Consider the following 12,524-nt stretch of genomic DNA (forward strand, 5'->3'; position numbering starts at 1 on the left):
AGACACACAGAAGTCCTCCAAATGCCAGCCAGAGAGCAAGGGGCAATGGTGCCCCTGGGGGACAGGCATCGGGACGGGGGGACGGAATCAGGAGGCCCTGGTCTCTGGCGCTGAGTGGGCAAGTCAGTTAGCATTCATCTCTGGGCCTGTCCCTTCACCGGTGAATTACAGGGATCACACTCACATACGAAGACAGCACTAGAATTCAACCCCGGGTCACCCCGGAGGTCAGTCTGCCGCCGAGGGCGCTCGGACATCCGCCGGACACTCTGAGCAGCTGCTGGGGCACCAGCCGCTTCTCCAGGCAGCTTCTGCTGAGACGCAGAGGTGGGATTAGCCCAGAGCAAAGGGTTAAATAGTTCTCAGATTAGTTTAGGCCTGGAATGAAAGCAGACCCCGCTGCCACTCCCCCAGACACGCTGGGAGCTCATTAAAATACCATGAAGTCACCGAAAGCGAACCGGACCTGGCATTCTACCTAATCGGCACAGAAGAGGTTTTCTGCTTTCGCTGGGGAGAGAGCTGCGCTCGAGTCAGATTCTTTCACTGGTCGGTTCTCCCCTACGAACACACACACAGCCTGACCCCCAGAGGGAGAGCCCGGAACGCCAGGTCCCGCCGGGAGCCCGGGGTGCCATTTCCCAACCCCATGGTGCCTTCAACAGGCCGCGTGCCGCTCCTGCCCCGGGACGTGCCCTCATGCCCCACAGCGCTATCCCCTGCCCGGCAAGGGGCTCACGCTCTCGTCCAGCGGCCCTTTACGGAATCCCGAGGACCAAGGACCGGCTCAATCCCTGAGGCAGGAAGAACCCATTCATGGCCACGGCAACATACGTGGAAAAGAAGCCAGGGTTGGGAGGGTGAACCGACCAAGTCACCACAACTTTAATTAAACCCAAGGTCGAGGCTTAAAACAAACAGAACTGCCGGGCACGTCTGGGCTACACTGTAACCACTTGTTGACGCACACCTGCCAGCCTTTCCGCAGGAGCCGGCCTCCCCGGTCCCTCCCCGACCACCCCAGGCCTGGGTGGCCACACCTTCCCCTGAACTCCCAGGACACCTGCAGCCGCGCAATCGACACGGTGGCAGCTTGTCTTCTTCTACAGCCACGGCCCCAGATGTCTGCGTGCAAACACGTCCCATCCCTCCGCCTGGACTGCCAGGGTCTCCAGTGCCAGAGTAATGCACTAAACCTCTTGGTATTCCGGCACTTTCTACCTCCTCTCTCCACAGACTAATCCAGGGTGCCAAAGGCTGCCATGCCCCATCCTGTGCCCACGGCAGACAGCACTAATCAATCCCAGCAGCATCCCTTGGCATTGAGTCTTGGATCCTTGGCAAGGCGGAGGCACTACTGACCCACGGAAGCCGACACTCAATAAAACCACTCTGCAGGGCTCAGTCCGGTGGTTCCCAAGTGCAGGCAGTTTTGCCCCCCAGGGAACATCTAGTAGCAAAGTCTGGGGACGTTTCTGGTTGTCACAATGGAGAGGGAGGGTGCCGCTGGCATTTAGTACAAAGGGGCCAGGTTGCTGCTAGACATCTACAATGCACAGGACCAGCCCCCTACCCCCAGCAGAGAACTACCCGGCCCCAAAGTCAAGAGTTGCCAAGTTTGAGAAGCCCTGGCTCACTCTGACAAATAGGTAGGGTGACCATAGAATTTATCACCCAAACTGGGCTGCTCTTGAAAGTGAAAATGGACACCACTAATACTAACTGCGGGACAAGAGGCATACGTTAGGACTGAGGCAAACCAGAGCATTTAAGAGATGAAAGGCAGGGAGGTCCCGGGAACAGGCAAAGAGCTCCTCTCATAAAAGTCCCCAGACAAAGCCACCAACTACCCTATTTGGCAGAATAAATGCTAGTATGTCATAAGCCACAGGCAGCTCAGGGAGGAAACCTTTTTCTAGTTCCTGTTTAGGGAAAAAGCAGAAAAGGAACTATCTGGCTGTGCCTTTTAAGAGGTGAGTAGCAGAGAACAACCCTGTTTCCCCCCAAAGCCAGTGCCAAGGAGCTCATCTCAGAGCCCGCTGACCCCGAGGTACCACTGTCCATAATTAAGTCCTGTTAAGTAACTTCCTCTCTGCTCCAAGAACAAGAGACCTGTGGCTAACTGCTTTGCAGGTCAGCTGTGCCCAGCGAGAAGGGACTCGGAAATATTCTCAGTGGGTCACCGTGGGGGCTCAGGGCTGCAGCAAGTCCAGCATCATGCAGAAGGTGAGGGAAAACCTCTCAGACGGAGGGTTAGAAATTATGTGGGCCTGAACTCCCACAGATCGTTAAAAAGAAGCACCAAGGCCCCTGTCTTCCTGGGCCCACAGTGGATTGGCATCCCTGGTCTCCAAAGGATGAAACACCCACCCACTTGCTCTTGTAATTTGGGAAGCCCCTCGCTTCCTATCAAGACCATTCTGTTAGGGCCAAAGCTTCCCGGTCAACATGAAGGAAAGCTCCAGCCTTCTGGATATCCCTTTCCGTTTTTCAATTATCTCCAACCTATGGAGCTGACTTGTGCTCCTCAAATTTTTTTTATTGCTGGATAAAAAATTGGGCAAATCTCTTTAGGAAGGAGTCACGCAAGACATGGGAAGAAAGGCTGGGAGTCCAGTTCTAAGGACCCCCAGCTGCTGGTGCCATGTTCCACATCATGACATTGCCCTTGCCACAATGGCTTGCCCGAAAGTAAAGGAAGGCCACATGCTAGAAAAGCGTTCAAATCCAGGATCCGAGTGTGGGAATGTGCCCTAATTCAGCAACGCAGAGCTCAGGAAGACTCTGGGGTGAACTTGCACTGGGCCAATTAAGACAGCTAGGAGAAAAATGACTCATAACCTCTAGAGACACAGACTCAGGCTCTTCTGGAATCTCACAGAATGTTCTCCCACCAGACTGCTTTAGTTAGCACTTTAAAACAGACATCCCACTTTAAAAGTAATGGGCTGGTTTCCCCAAGAAATTTTCATCGATGTAAACATAAGCCAAAGGCTAGGCCAAACTCGTACATGCTGCAGAATGCATTGAGCTTGGCAATGAAATGCCTTCCCCACAACAACTATGTGTACGACACGAGACAGACCCGCGGGCCGCCCCTTCAAACCACTATGCCACAGATAAAGCTGCTAATACAGCAAGGTTCTCTATCACCACTGCCCAGCTTCGTGGCCAAGTTTAAAGGAAACAGGCAGGCGCGTGTATTCGGATTTGGAAAAGCACTATCAGTATGAGGTTTGGGAATACAGCCCGGCCTGGAAGTTGGGCTTGACTCAGAATGACATTGACATGCCGCCATAGGCCAAGCACCTGGCTAAGCTCGAGAATATAAAGGCAACATGGGCCCTGTCTGTGTCTAGGAGGGAAAAACAAGTCTGTGAGCACCTAAGTCAAATGAAGTATCACCAAATCTAGTCCAGACATCCTCCCTGGAGGGCAGGAATGCCTCAGTCTGGTCTTTCACGAGGGAGTAGGGACTTGCCAGGCACTACAGGCAGCTGGCACGGGCCAGGCGGCCTGAAGCAGAAAGGCCTGGTAGAGAAACGGATGAGGTCCCCGTAGCAGGAAAGTCAGAGGCAGTGGAAAGACGATGACAAAGGGCACTGCATGCTGCTGGCGGGTTGCAGAGTTACCTCTGGGGCCATGGAGGAGCCTTTTCGAGACTTCTGAAGATTTTGAATCAGGGGGTCTGATCAGATTTGCATTCTAGAAAGATGACCCTCTGTCAAAAGCAGAGGGAGGGCTCTATTAAGAGTGAAGGTTAAGAGGTCACAGCAACAGTGCAGGCAAAACCCTGCAGAGGCCATAACTGAGGTCAGGGCCAAGGGACGAAAGAGGGGAAAGGGGGTCGTAAATATGAAGAGATAAAACCCATAGAAAGTGATAATGGACTTGAGAAAAGGAGGGAGAAAGAGAGAGAGGAGAGCAGAGGAACCACTGGGCCCGGGTGGCTGGGTAGACGGAGAAATGGCAGCCAGGAGCAAAGGGCCAGCATCAATCAGGTGACGGTCCCGATCCTCCCCCAGAATGTGCCGGTCAAGGCGCTCAACTGGATGGGTCCATCATCCAGAGGAACAGCTGAGCAAGCGGTGAGACCGTGAGGAACACCGACGCGCGGAGGGGTGGCCAGAGATCAGGAGAAGCAGAGAGAGGGTCACACAGGAAGGAAGGGCTGTCACAAGGGGCGGTCAAGATTGTCCAACACTGGGGAGAGTTAGGTAAGATGAGAACACGCGAGAGCTGTGGAAACAGCAACACAGGGAGGGTAACCTTTGTCAGAGTGGAGAAGTGCTGGGGCCAGCGGGGCGTGGTACTTCCTCTCTCAAGTTCCAGTGTGAGAAGACAGAGAGTGGACACAAGCTGGGGGGGGGGGGGGTGCAGAATCCAAGAGAGACTTAGTGTCTGTTTCTTAGAGATAAGAAAAAGTTAAGGGGCACCTGGGTAGCTTGGTCAGTTAAGCGTCCAACTCTGGGCTTTGGCTAAGGTCATGATCTCACAGTTCGTGAGTTCGAGCCCCGCGTCGGGCTCCGTGCTGTCAGTGCGGAGCCTGCTGGGGATTCTCTCTCTCCCTCTCTCTCTGCCCCTTCCCTGCTCATGCTTCCTCTCTCTCCCTGTCAAAATAAATAAATAAACTTTAAAAAAAAAAAAGAAAAGAAAAGAAAAACTCAAGTGCGTTTCCAGATTGTGAGGAAGCAACAAGAGAAAAGACATGAAAAACGAGGAGGAAAAAGGAGTACCTGGTAGAAGACGGGACCTGTAAGTGAGGAGACTGGCACAGAGGGTCTTGACAAGAATGAGAAATTGCGATAACTAGGAACTCTATTTTTAGAGCTTCTAGAATGTTCTCTCAACATACAAACATGCCCTTTGATAGCCACTGGCCTCGGCTCTCACACTGGCTCAGAGACCTCCACGATGCACTGCGCCATCACCAACGCCAATCCAGGCCCCAGATCCCTGTGACCGTGAATGTGGATGAGCACCTGCAAGGGTTGTCCACGAGGCTGCACGTGAAGACTGAGCCACAGGGAAGGTCAAGGCACTCACCTTGCATCATACTCCTGTAGGCAGTGTCTGTGATGGCATAGATGTGGGGGGGCATCTCGTGCCTCTTCTTGCCCTTGTACATTTCCACGATCTCCTCGGAGTAGATGGGCAGGTTCTTATAAGGATTGATGACCACACAGAACAGGCCTGAATAGGTCTAAAGAAAAGAGCAGCAAACAGGAAAGAGTTAGGCAGTCTTGATTCTCAAGGGGGTGCAAATTGAGTGGCAAAGTTATCTGCCACCAAGGGCCTGGATTCGGGCTGCTGTGAAGGCACCCCGGGACGCCCTCTCTGTGCCGCGCCCTGCCAGGCCGGCTGCGGGGGCACGGGCACCGGCACCATCTCTGCTCACTCAGCAAGGGTCCTCCCCCGACGGCGTGACCACTGCCAGCTCTGTGCGCCAACGAGCAGGTGCCTCGGGCAAGAGCCGTGGCAAGCTGCGCAGACGGTACAAGTCCAGTGACAAAACTCAGATCCAGGGACAATAAGAGATGTGTCTGCCGTCACGAGATGCACAGAGAGAAAAGACCCGGGCTGCAGCAAAAGCAAACTGTGCAGAAACACAACGTATTCCGCCCTCGAGGACTCTCGGGGAGACAGTTAAGCCTACACTTTTCCAGCATCGGGAAAACCCCGATCAGACCTTTTGTGGGCTAGTATATCGCTGACAGCTCTCCCTCTCGAATCGTCTAGAGACATTCACGTGAGCATCCCTCAAAAACTCAACATTTTCATGTCCCCCGTGAGCCTTCTCCAAGACTCGAGTCTTCTCAGAAGGGGGAGCCCGATTAGCCAACACCCTTCACGTGAGGCACCCAAAAATACACCCAATACTCCAAGTCTGACCTGATGGGATTAAAATCCGACCCCAGAGTCAGCCGTCCTGAGTTCAAATCCCAGCAAGGGCCAAGTTTCTTAACCGCCCTCTCCCTCCATTTCTCAATCTGTAAAGTGGGGACAGCCGGACTCTATGCCTCCCTGAGCAGTTTTCAGGATTGGCACGCACCCAGGACAGCCTTGGAGGAGAGCTCGGAGAAGGTCAGGAAAGCAGGGTCCAGTGGCAACTGGCTCTGTCTTTCTTCAGGGGCTTAAGGTAAATTCGTGTTAACTTGTGACTACTAATTCTTTTTCTAATAACCTGCTCCTTTGTCTTCCAAGATCTGTCTCCCGGGCCAAAAAAAAAAAAAAAAAGACAGACTCCAAACAAGTTGGGCATGACTCCTGAAGCCACCCAGGTGGTAGGTGCTCAGATGGGGGGGTGGGGGGGGGGGACGCAGCCCAAGCCCCCTCTTCCGAGGACAACACACCAGAGTTCCAGAAGCAGCCACGCAAAGCTGTGATTCACACACACCTGCAGCCCTGACTCTGTTGAGTGACAGCTGAAAGCCATGAAGCAGTTAACGGCAAAGCTGGGAGCAGCCCTTGGTGTCCCCCTCCCCCTCCCCCTCCCCAGGCCAGACCTCCCTGGTCAGAGGCCAGTTCTCTGAACTCCTATCTTTTTGTTTTCCTCATTACAAGTGGCCTCCACCCTCACTGTCCACGGCTGTGCCCCTCGGTCCAATAGCAGCCAACACCCACAGGGCACTGTGCTATGTGTCAACCCAGCCCCATCCCGCCCTGCCCTCTCCGCTCCTGCCAAAACGGAAGATGGGTCTTGTGGCTGAACCCCAAGACAGGTTCCACACGGGAACCAGTCGCAAGGACAAAGCCCTTTCCAGCTGCGGCCAAGGGCTATGGCACGTGGACTTTCCAAACAGAAGTTAAAGACTCAAAGCAGAGTTCCAGGAGAGCCTGGGTGGCTCGGTCGGTCGAGCCTTCGCCTCTTGATTTCAGCTCAGGTCATGATCCCAGGGTCGCGGGATCGATCGAGCCCCGTGTCAGGCTCCCGCAGAGCATGGCGTCTGCTTAAGACTCTCAGTCTCCCTGCCTCTGCTCCTCTCCTGCCGGTGCACAGGCTGGCTCACTCTCTCCAAAATAAGATGAAAATAAAAGCGGAGCTCCAGAGGGACCCAGTAACCCACAGTGGTCTACAGGCCGAAGAGCAGCCAAGTTTGGAAAGGACCAAGTGCATCTGGCTGCCTCTTCTGTTTGGAGGCGGGGACTCGGGGCCCTCAATTTTCTTTCTTCCTGGGATAATCAGTCATTTGTTTTCCCTCCAACGACTCTTTCACAAGGGACCAGGAAAGCTCCGAAGCAGAGAAGGCCACACGTGGTGTGGGCCACCTGCAGCGTGGGTATCACAGGAAGATAAGAGGAAAGCAGGGGGCTTCTGGTTTTTCCTCCATGGGACTGTCGGGCCAGGATGAGATAAGGCCAGGGAGCAGTGAGGTCATCCCAGGAGCTCAGAAACAATTGAGCTCTGTTCCTGGGGTTTGAGAAAACCCACACTCTAGGAACTCGGCCCGATGAAAGCCAAGGACACAGGGCCACACTTTTAGGGCATGCCTCGGAGCCAGATGTTTGCAAACAGCTGGTCATGACAGCAGAAGGGGACCGGGGGTTCCCGGGACAAGGCTTTCTGACAGCTGGGTGGGCAGATGGTCCTGTGGACGGTTCTCTCCGGAGACCTTCAAAGTTCTCTGGGCTAATCCCATCAAACCAGCGGCTGTGAGCCCAGCAGCTCAGGTGGGAGGAAGGAGCCCTGATGGCGAGCCTCCCTCTCGATGCTTGCGGAGGCACGGACACCGAGCAAGTGGCTTTGCTCCCACATGGCTACGCCAGGAAGCTGCTCCATTCACGGGCCACAGAGGCTCTTTGTGCCCAGCCGCCCCCTGTCCCGGGGCCTCACCCCCCAAGGAAACAGACAGAGCAGCTGTGCACAGGATTAGCCACGCCGCCCACAATGCCAGGCGAACACGCTGCACAAAGGCTCCCTGGTCGCAATTTGGAGCATCGTGTGCAGAGAGGTTGACTGTGAATGAGGCGGCATCCCCTGCCCAGCGGCTCCAATCCCCCCACAGCTCTGCACCTGCTGGGGTCCCCATCAGGGCGACTGCGGAGACAATCGACTTCTCTTCCGGGGAGGATGCTTAGGAAGAGGCTGGTCTGAGGCACACGGGAGGCAACAGAAACAGGAGTGAACGTCTCCAACCAAAGAGTCCTGCCTGCCTCCAGAGGGAAACCCACGCTAGCGGAGGAGAAACGAAGCAACCATCATTGGACCCGCTTTAATAATATTTCCCTTTGTGGGACAGAAGACTGCAGCCAGCTAAGGCAGGCGAGGGCAGGCCCCGCCCCCCTGACGTGTGTCGCACTCGGCAAATCCCTAGCAGGACACAAGCTGAACAGAGACCCCCAGCAAAGGCCACGCAGAGGAACAGCTACCTTCACTTAGAATAAACGGCAGCAGCGGCACAGTCCGGACCCTGCCGTGAGCCAGGTGCTGGCTGGCGTTCACACACTCATGAGTCCTCGCCTGCGAGGAAGTGGGGTTCCTCGTAGCCGCGGCGTGTGGTGGGGGAGGGATCTGAACCAGGACCTGGAGGCCCCAAGTGCCGTGACCTTCATCGCCCTGCTTCACCAAGCAGAGCCTGTGTCAGCTTAGGGGCACAGCAGAGTGGGCACGATCTGCTGTGGAGCCTGCCTGGGGGGCGTCCCACTCTCAGACAATAGGACTTGGCTCCCAGCTGCCCCAGCAGACAAACGATGCTTTCTCAGAGGCCCCTTGTTTTTCTGAATTCCAGCGGTTAATATCCTTAGGGACAGGGGCTTTTAATTCTGCCCATACGACATTCTCACCAAGGAAAAGATAGCTGGGCCGAGGGTCAAAAAACCCCGAGCTCCAGTCTCAGGATGCATGATCCTGCACTGGGCCCTTGCCCCCTCTAGGCCTCAGTTCTCCTCACCTGCCGTATCAGCAGGTTGGGCTAAGCTGGCCTACAAAGGACTTTTCCAAGAAGACGGTTCTGTGTATTTCCTTTCTGGTAGCTCCTGACTAATCAGGCCCATCCCCAAAGGGTGGTCTTCAACGGCAGGACATAAGAACTTCATTATCATGGACCGATTTAGCAATCGGCAAGGTAACACAGCCCCGGCATGCGGCTGGCCCGGTCAGAACTCCTGGGCAATCAATCCAAGAGGTTTGGGACTTCACAGAGGACTCTGGCACGTGGCAGGGCACTCGGAAGTAGCAGTCCAGGATGGCAGGGCAAGTGCCCTGTGGAAACATGTGCTGAGGTCACCCTGAAACTGTATAGAAAACAAAATGGCCGACCCTGTGGGGGCCACTCGCCATCCGTGTGCCAGGAGGAGCCCAGCACCTCCTTGTATTGCGTATGTGATCATGAGCTGACCCCTGGGTCTGAGGCTTGGGCTTCCCATCTATGAAATGAGAGGGTGGTAAGCATCTCGAGATGTTTTCTTCCTCCAATTCAAACAAAGTTTTGAGAACTGTTTCATTCAGCTCCAAGACCAAGAAGGCCAAGGTAAACATAACAACATACCTAAACAAGGAGCTATTTTAGGAATAAGAGCCAGGTAGTTCTTCCCTACCTGGGACAAAACTAGAAGGAAATACCTGGGACACTGAACAGAAGAAATAAGAAATTAGCAATAACTTTTGTGACCCTAAGACTGAAAGATCTTGCAGCCTATTACACAGGAGACGGGAAAACGCTATGGCGAGGAGCTGTCTCTGTGCACAGGTAGCCCTGCTAAGCCAGAAGAAAGAGGGTGGCTCAGTTGGTTAAGCAACTGACTTCGGCTCAGGTCACGATCTCACGGTTTGTGGGTTCGAGCCCCGCGTCAGGCTCTGTAACTGACAGCTCAGAGCCTGGAGCCTGCTTGGGATTCTGTGTCTCCTCCTCTCTCTGTTCCTCCCCTGCTAGTTCTCTGTCTCTCTCTGTCTGTCAAAAATAAATAAGCGTTAAAAAAAAAAAAGAGAGAGAGAGAGAGAGAAGGGACCGCGCCTTCTCTGCATGCCCCGGGCCCTTTATACGTGCTGTTCTCTGGACGCTAAGCCTGGCAGGGCAGGGGCACCGCCAAGCGGCACGGACCAAAGGTTCAAGTCCTCATCTCCGCTCAAAGCACACTCCCCAGGGAACTAAGCCACACCCACAGGCCTCTAAAAAGAACAAGATGGTGGAGGCTCCACATTAAGACTGAGCAAATGGGGAGGGGGAAGGGGACCAGGAGGTGCAGGAGGAAGGAGCGAGGCGGGAAACCAGGGCATGGCAGTCCCTTGCTTTAGAAGGAACTATCCTTCCTGTCCCCACCGAGACTGAGGACCAAGGCCCGTGGGTGGGCCCCCACACATATACATCATGATGTTCTCCCTATGTGTGGTCTCAAACAGGCTTCCTGTCGTGTTTCGGGCTACGCGAAAAGGTGAAATAATGCCGCGACAACATTCCGTTAGGATGTTCGCGTGCCAAAGCTGGAGGATGTCACCGCAGCTTTCTTCAAGACCCCCAACGCTCCGGGACAGACCCGGGCCTCCCGCGCCCCCTGCGCCCTGGGCCCGGCCCCGCACTCACGTAGATTAGCCCTGAGTAGTAACGCTCCTTGAGATTGTGCAGCACCGATGCTTCGTTGAGGCACGTGAGCTCGGCCATGTCCTCCACCTTGGAGAACTTGGGCGGGTTCATCTTCTGGATGTCATCCTTGTTCACTTTCACCTTCTTCCCGTTTTCCACCAGCTCCACGATGGCCTCCTCGCCCACCTCTTCCTTGAGGCTGGCGGGCTCAAAGCCACTCTTGTCAGAAGGCACCCAGACCAGCTTCTTAGCCGCCCAGTCGGCCTGGGCCAACGGGTTATTGATGAAGTTTTTATCCACATAGAGATACTTATCAGCAGCTTGCTGCGCCATGGTGACTTACAGCCAGGACCTGCGGGACAAACAAGGACACAATGTCAGGTACAAGCCACATCAGCCACACGAGGAGCGCTGAGCACCTCCTGGCTTTGCAAACGGCACGGCATTAGAGCAGAGCAAAACTTCTGCACTGGGAGGCACTGGGAGAAAGATGTACACGACGGAAAAAACGAGTTGTTGTCAGAGATCTTGCGAGAAATGAACGGTAAGGTATATCCTAGGATCCAGCCACAACCAAACAAATCTATAAACGACCGCCGTGCTGGATGACGAGTGTAATTTGAGTCTCAAGGCAGACGCAACCATAGTCACTGTGCTATACCTGCTGAGGCAGGAAAGTGACCACGCAGCTCAAGAGGACCTCCCACGAAAACAAGTTTCCCAGTAGCCCCCCAAAAAGGCAAAAAGTGCTACCGCACGTAATGGAAGTCGTCAGTTCAAAAAACTTTTTATTTCACGGAGTTCCACCAAGAGAGAAAAAAAACACAAAAAACAAAAAAAAACATGTGGCCAAGAGATGTTAATTCCATCTTGATGATACAGCCCAAAGAAATCAGGGGAGAAGAAAAGTCAGGCTCCGGGAAATATCATGAGCAGCGAGAGCACCTCCTTCCCGGGGCACTAACGCGGAGAGCACCCCTCACCATTTCTGTCCAGGAGAACTGAAGCACATGTGTCTTTTTTTTCAAAACTCATTTGCAAAATAAAGATGAAACAATAGCCCCTCACGCCGGTGTGGCTTAATGGTTTATGAAATGCTTTCGCACGCCCTTTGCTGTCTCTAAAGATCCTCGTCATAACGCTGCAGAGTGGGTAAGAAATGTGCTTCGGCCGGTTTTACAGATGAGGATCCGGGAGCTTCCTGGAGGTTCAGGGGCTTGTCGCCCAGGAAGGACTCAGGACTCCCGGTCCCGTGGCCTTTCCATGGTTACCACAGTGCTCATTCCTGCTCACAGGCTGAGGCTGGGGCCCTCAGGACTCTGAACGCAGGACTCCGAAACCGTGGTCCGAGATAGAGCCAGCCCACAGCCACCAGGGGAGCAGCCCAGAAGCTCACTGCCCAGCTCACAACGCAGGAAGGCCTTTCCCTTGTGAGGTCAAGGCCCCCTCCCCAGGCTGGAGGTTTGGGACAGAGAGAACAAAAGGAAAAGTCTGGGCCGCCCAGGCCTTATCTGGGCTCGTTAAATGCTTTCCAGATCAAGACTAAGGGGCTCCCCTGGACACGCTCCAGGAAAAGGGTTGTTTTCCAGGAAATCTGCTCTCTCCCCAGCCCCCACAGGAGGGAAGGCAAGTCCAAGGAACAGAGCCTGGCAGCCTCCCCCAGCAACCCCAGCCGGTGGCTTTGTTTACATTCCCAGCCAAGCAAACCCCTGCGGCCCCTCTTGGGGGACCAGGGGCATCATCCACCTGCAAGGACCATCCCCTGAGAGAACGCAGGGCCCAGAGCCAGGCAGCAGTCCACAAGGCAGGAAGGGACAGCCTGGCCTCATCTTCCATGTGGGGCTGGGGTCTAGGCCGCCTGCACGCCCCAGCCTCACCAGCTTAGTTCTGGCTGTCCCGGTTCCCACACTGGCCAGGCCATTCAAGCAAATCAGAGGCTTCCCTCTGCCAGAGTAAATATCAGCTGTCCTGTCCCTCTGTGCCATCCATCTGACCACTGGCCAG

General features: G+C 54.6%; 1 protein-coding gene across 1 annotated transcript in view; it reads right to left on the reverse strand.

Annotated features, from left to right (window-relative positions):
- Positions 1–12,524, reverse strand: part of MYH9 (myosin heavy chain 9) — a 92,730-nt gene that overhangs the window by 51,280 nt on the left and 28,926 nt on the right. The window contains exons 2-3 of the mRNA XM_047867218.1: positions 10,521–10,872; positions 5,047–5,203 (exon numbers count right to left, since the gene is read on the reverse strand). Coding sequence (XP_047723174.1) covers positions 5,047–5,203; positions 10,521–10,853 — 490 coding nt within the window. The 5' untranslated portion in view covers positions 10,854–10,872. The remainder of the gene's footprint in view (positions 1–5,046; positions 5,204–10,520; positions 10,873–12,524) is intronic.

The sequence above is a fragment of the Prionailurus viverrinus genome, chromosome B4 (assembly GCF_022837055.1).
Source record: "Prionailurus viverrinus isolate Anna chromosome B4, UM_Priviv_1.0, whole genome shotgun sequence".
NCBI lineage: Eukaryota > Metazoa > Chordata > Mammalia > Carnivora > Felidae > Prionailurus > Prionailurus viverrinus.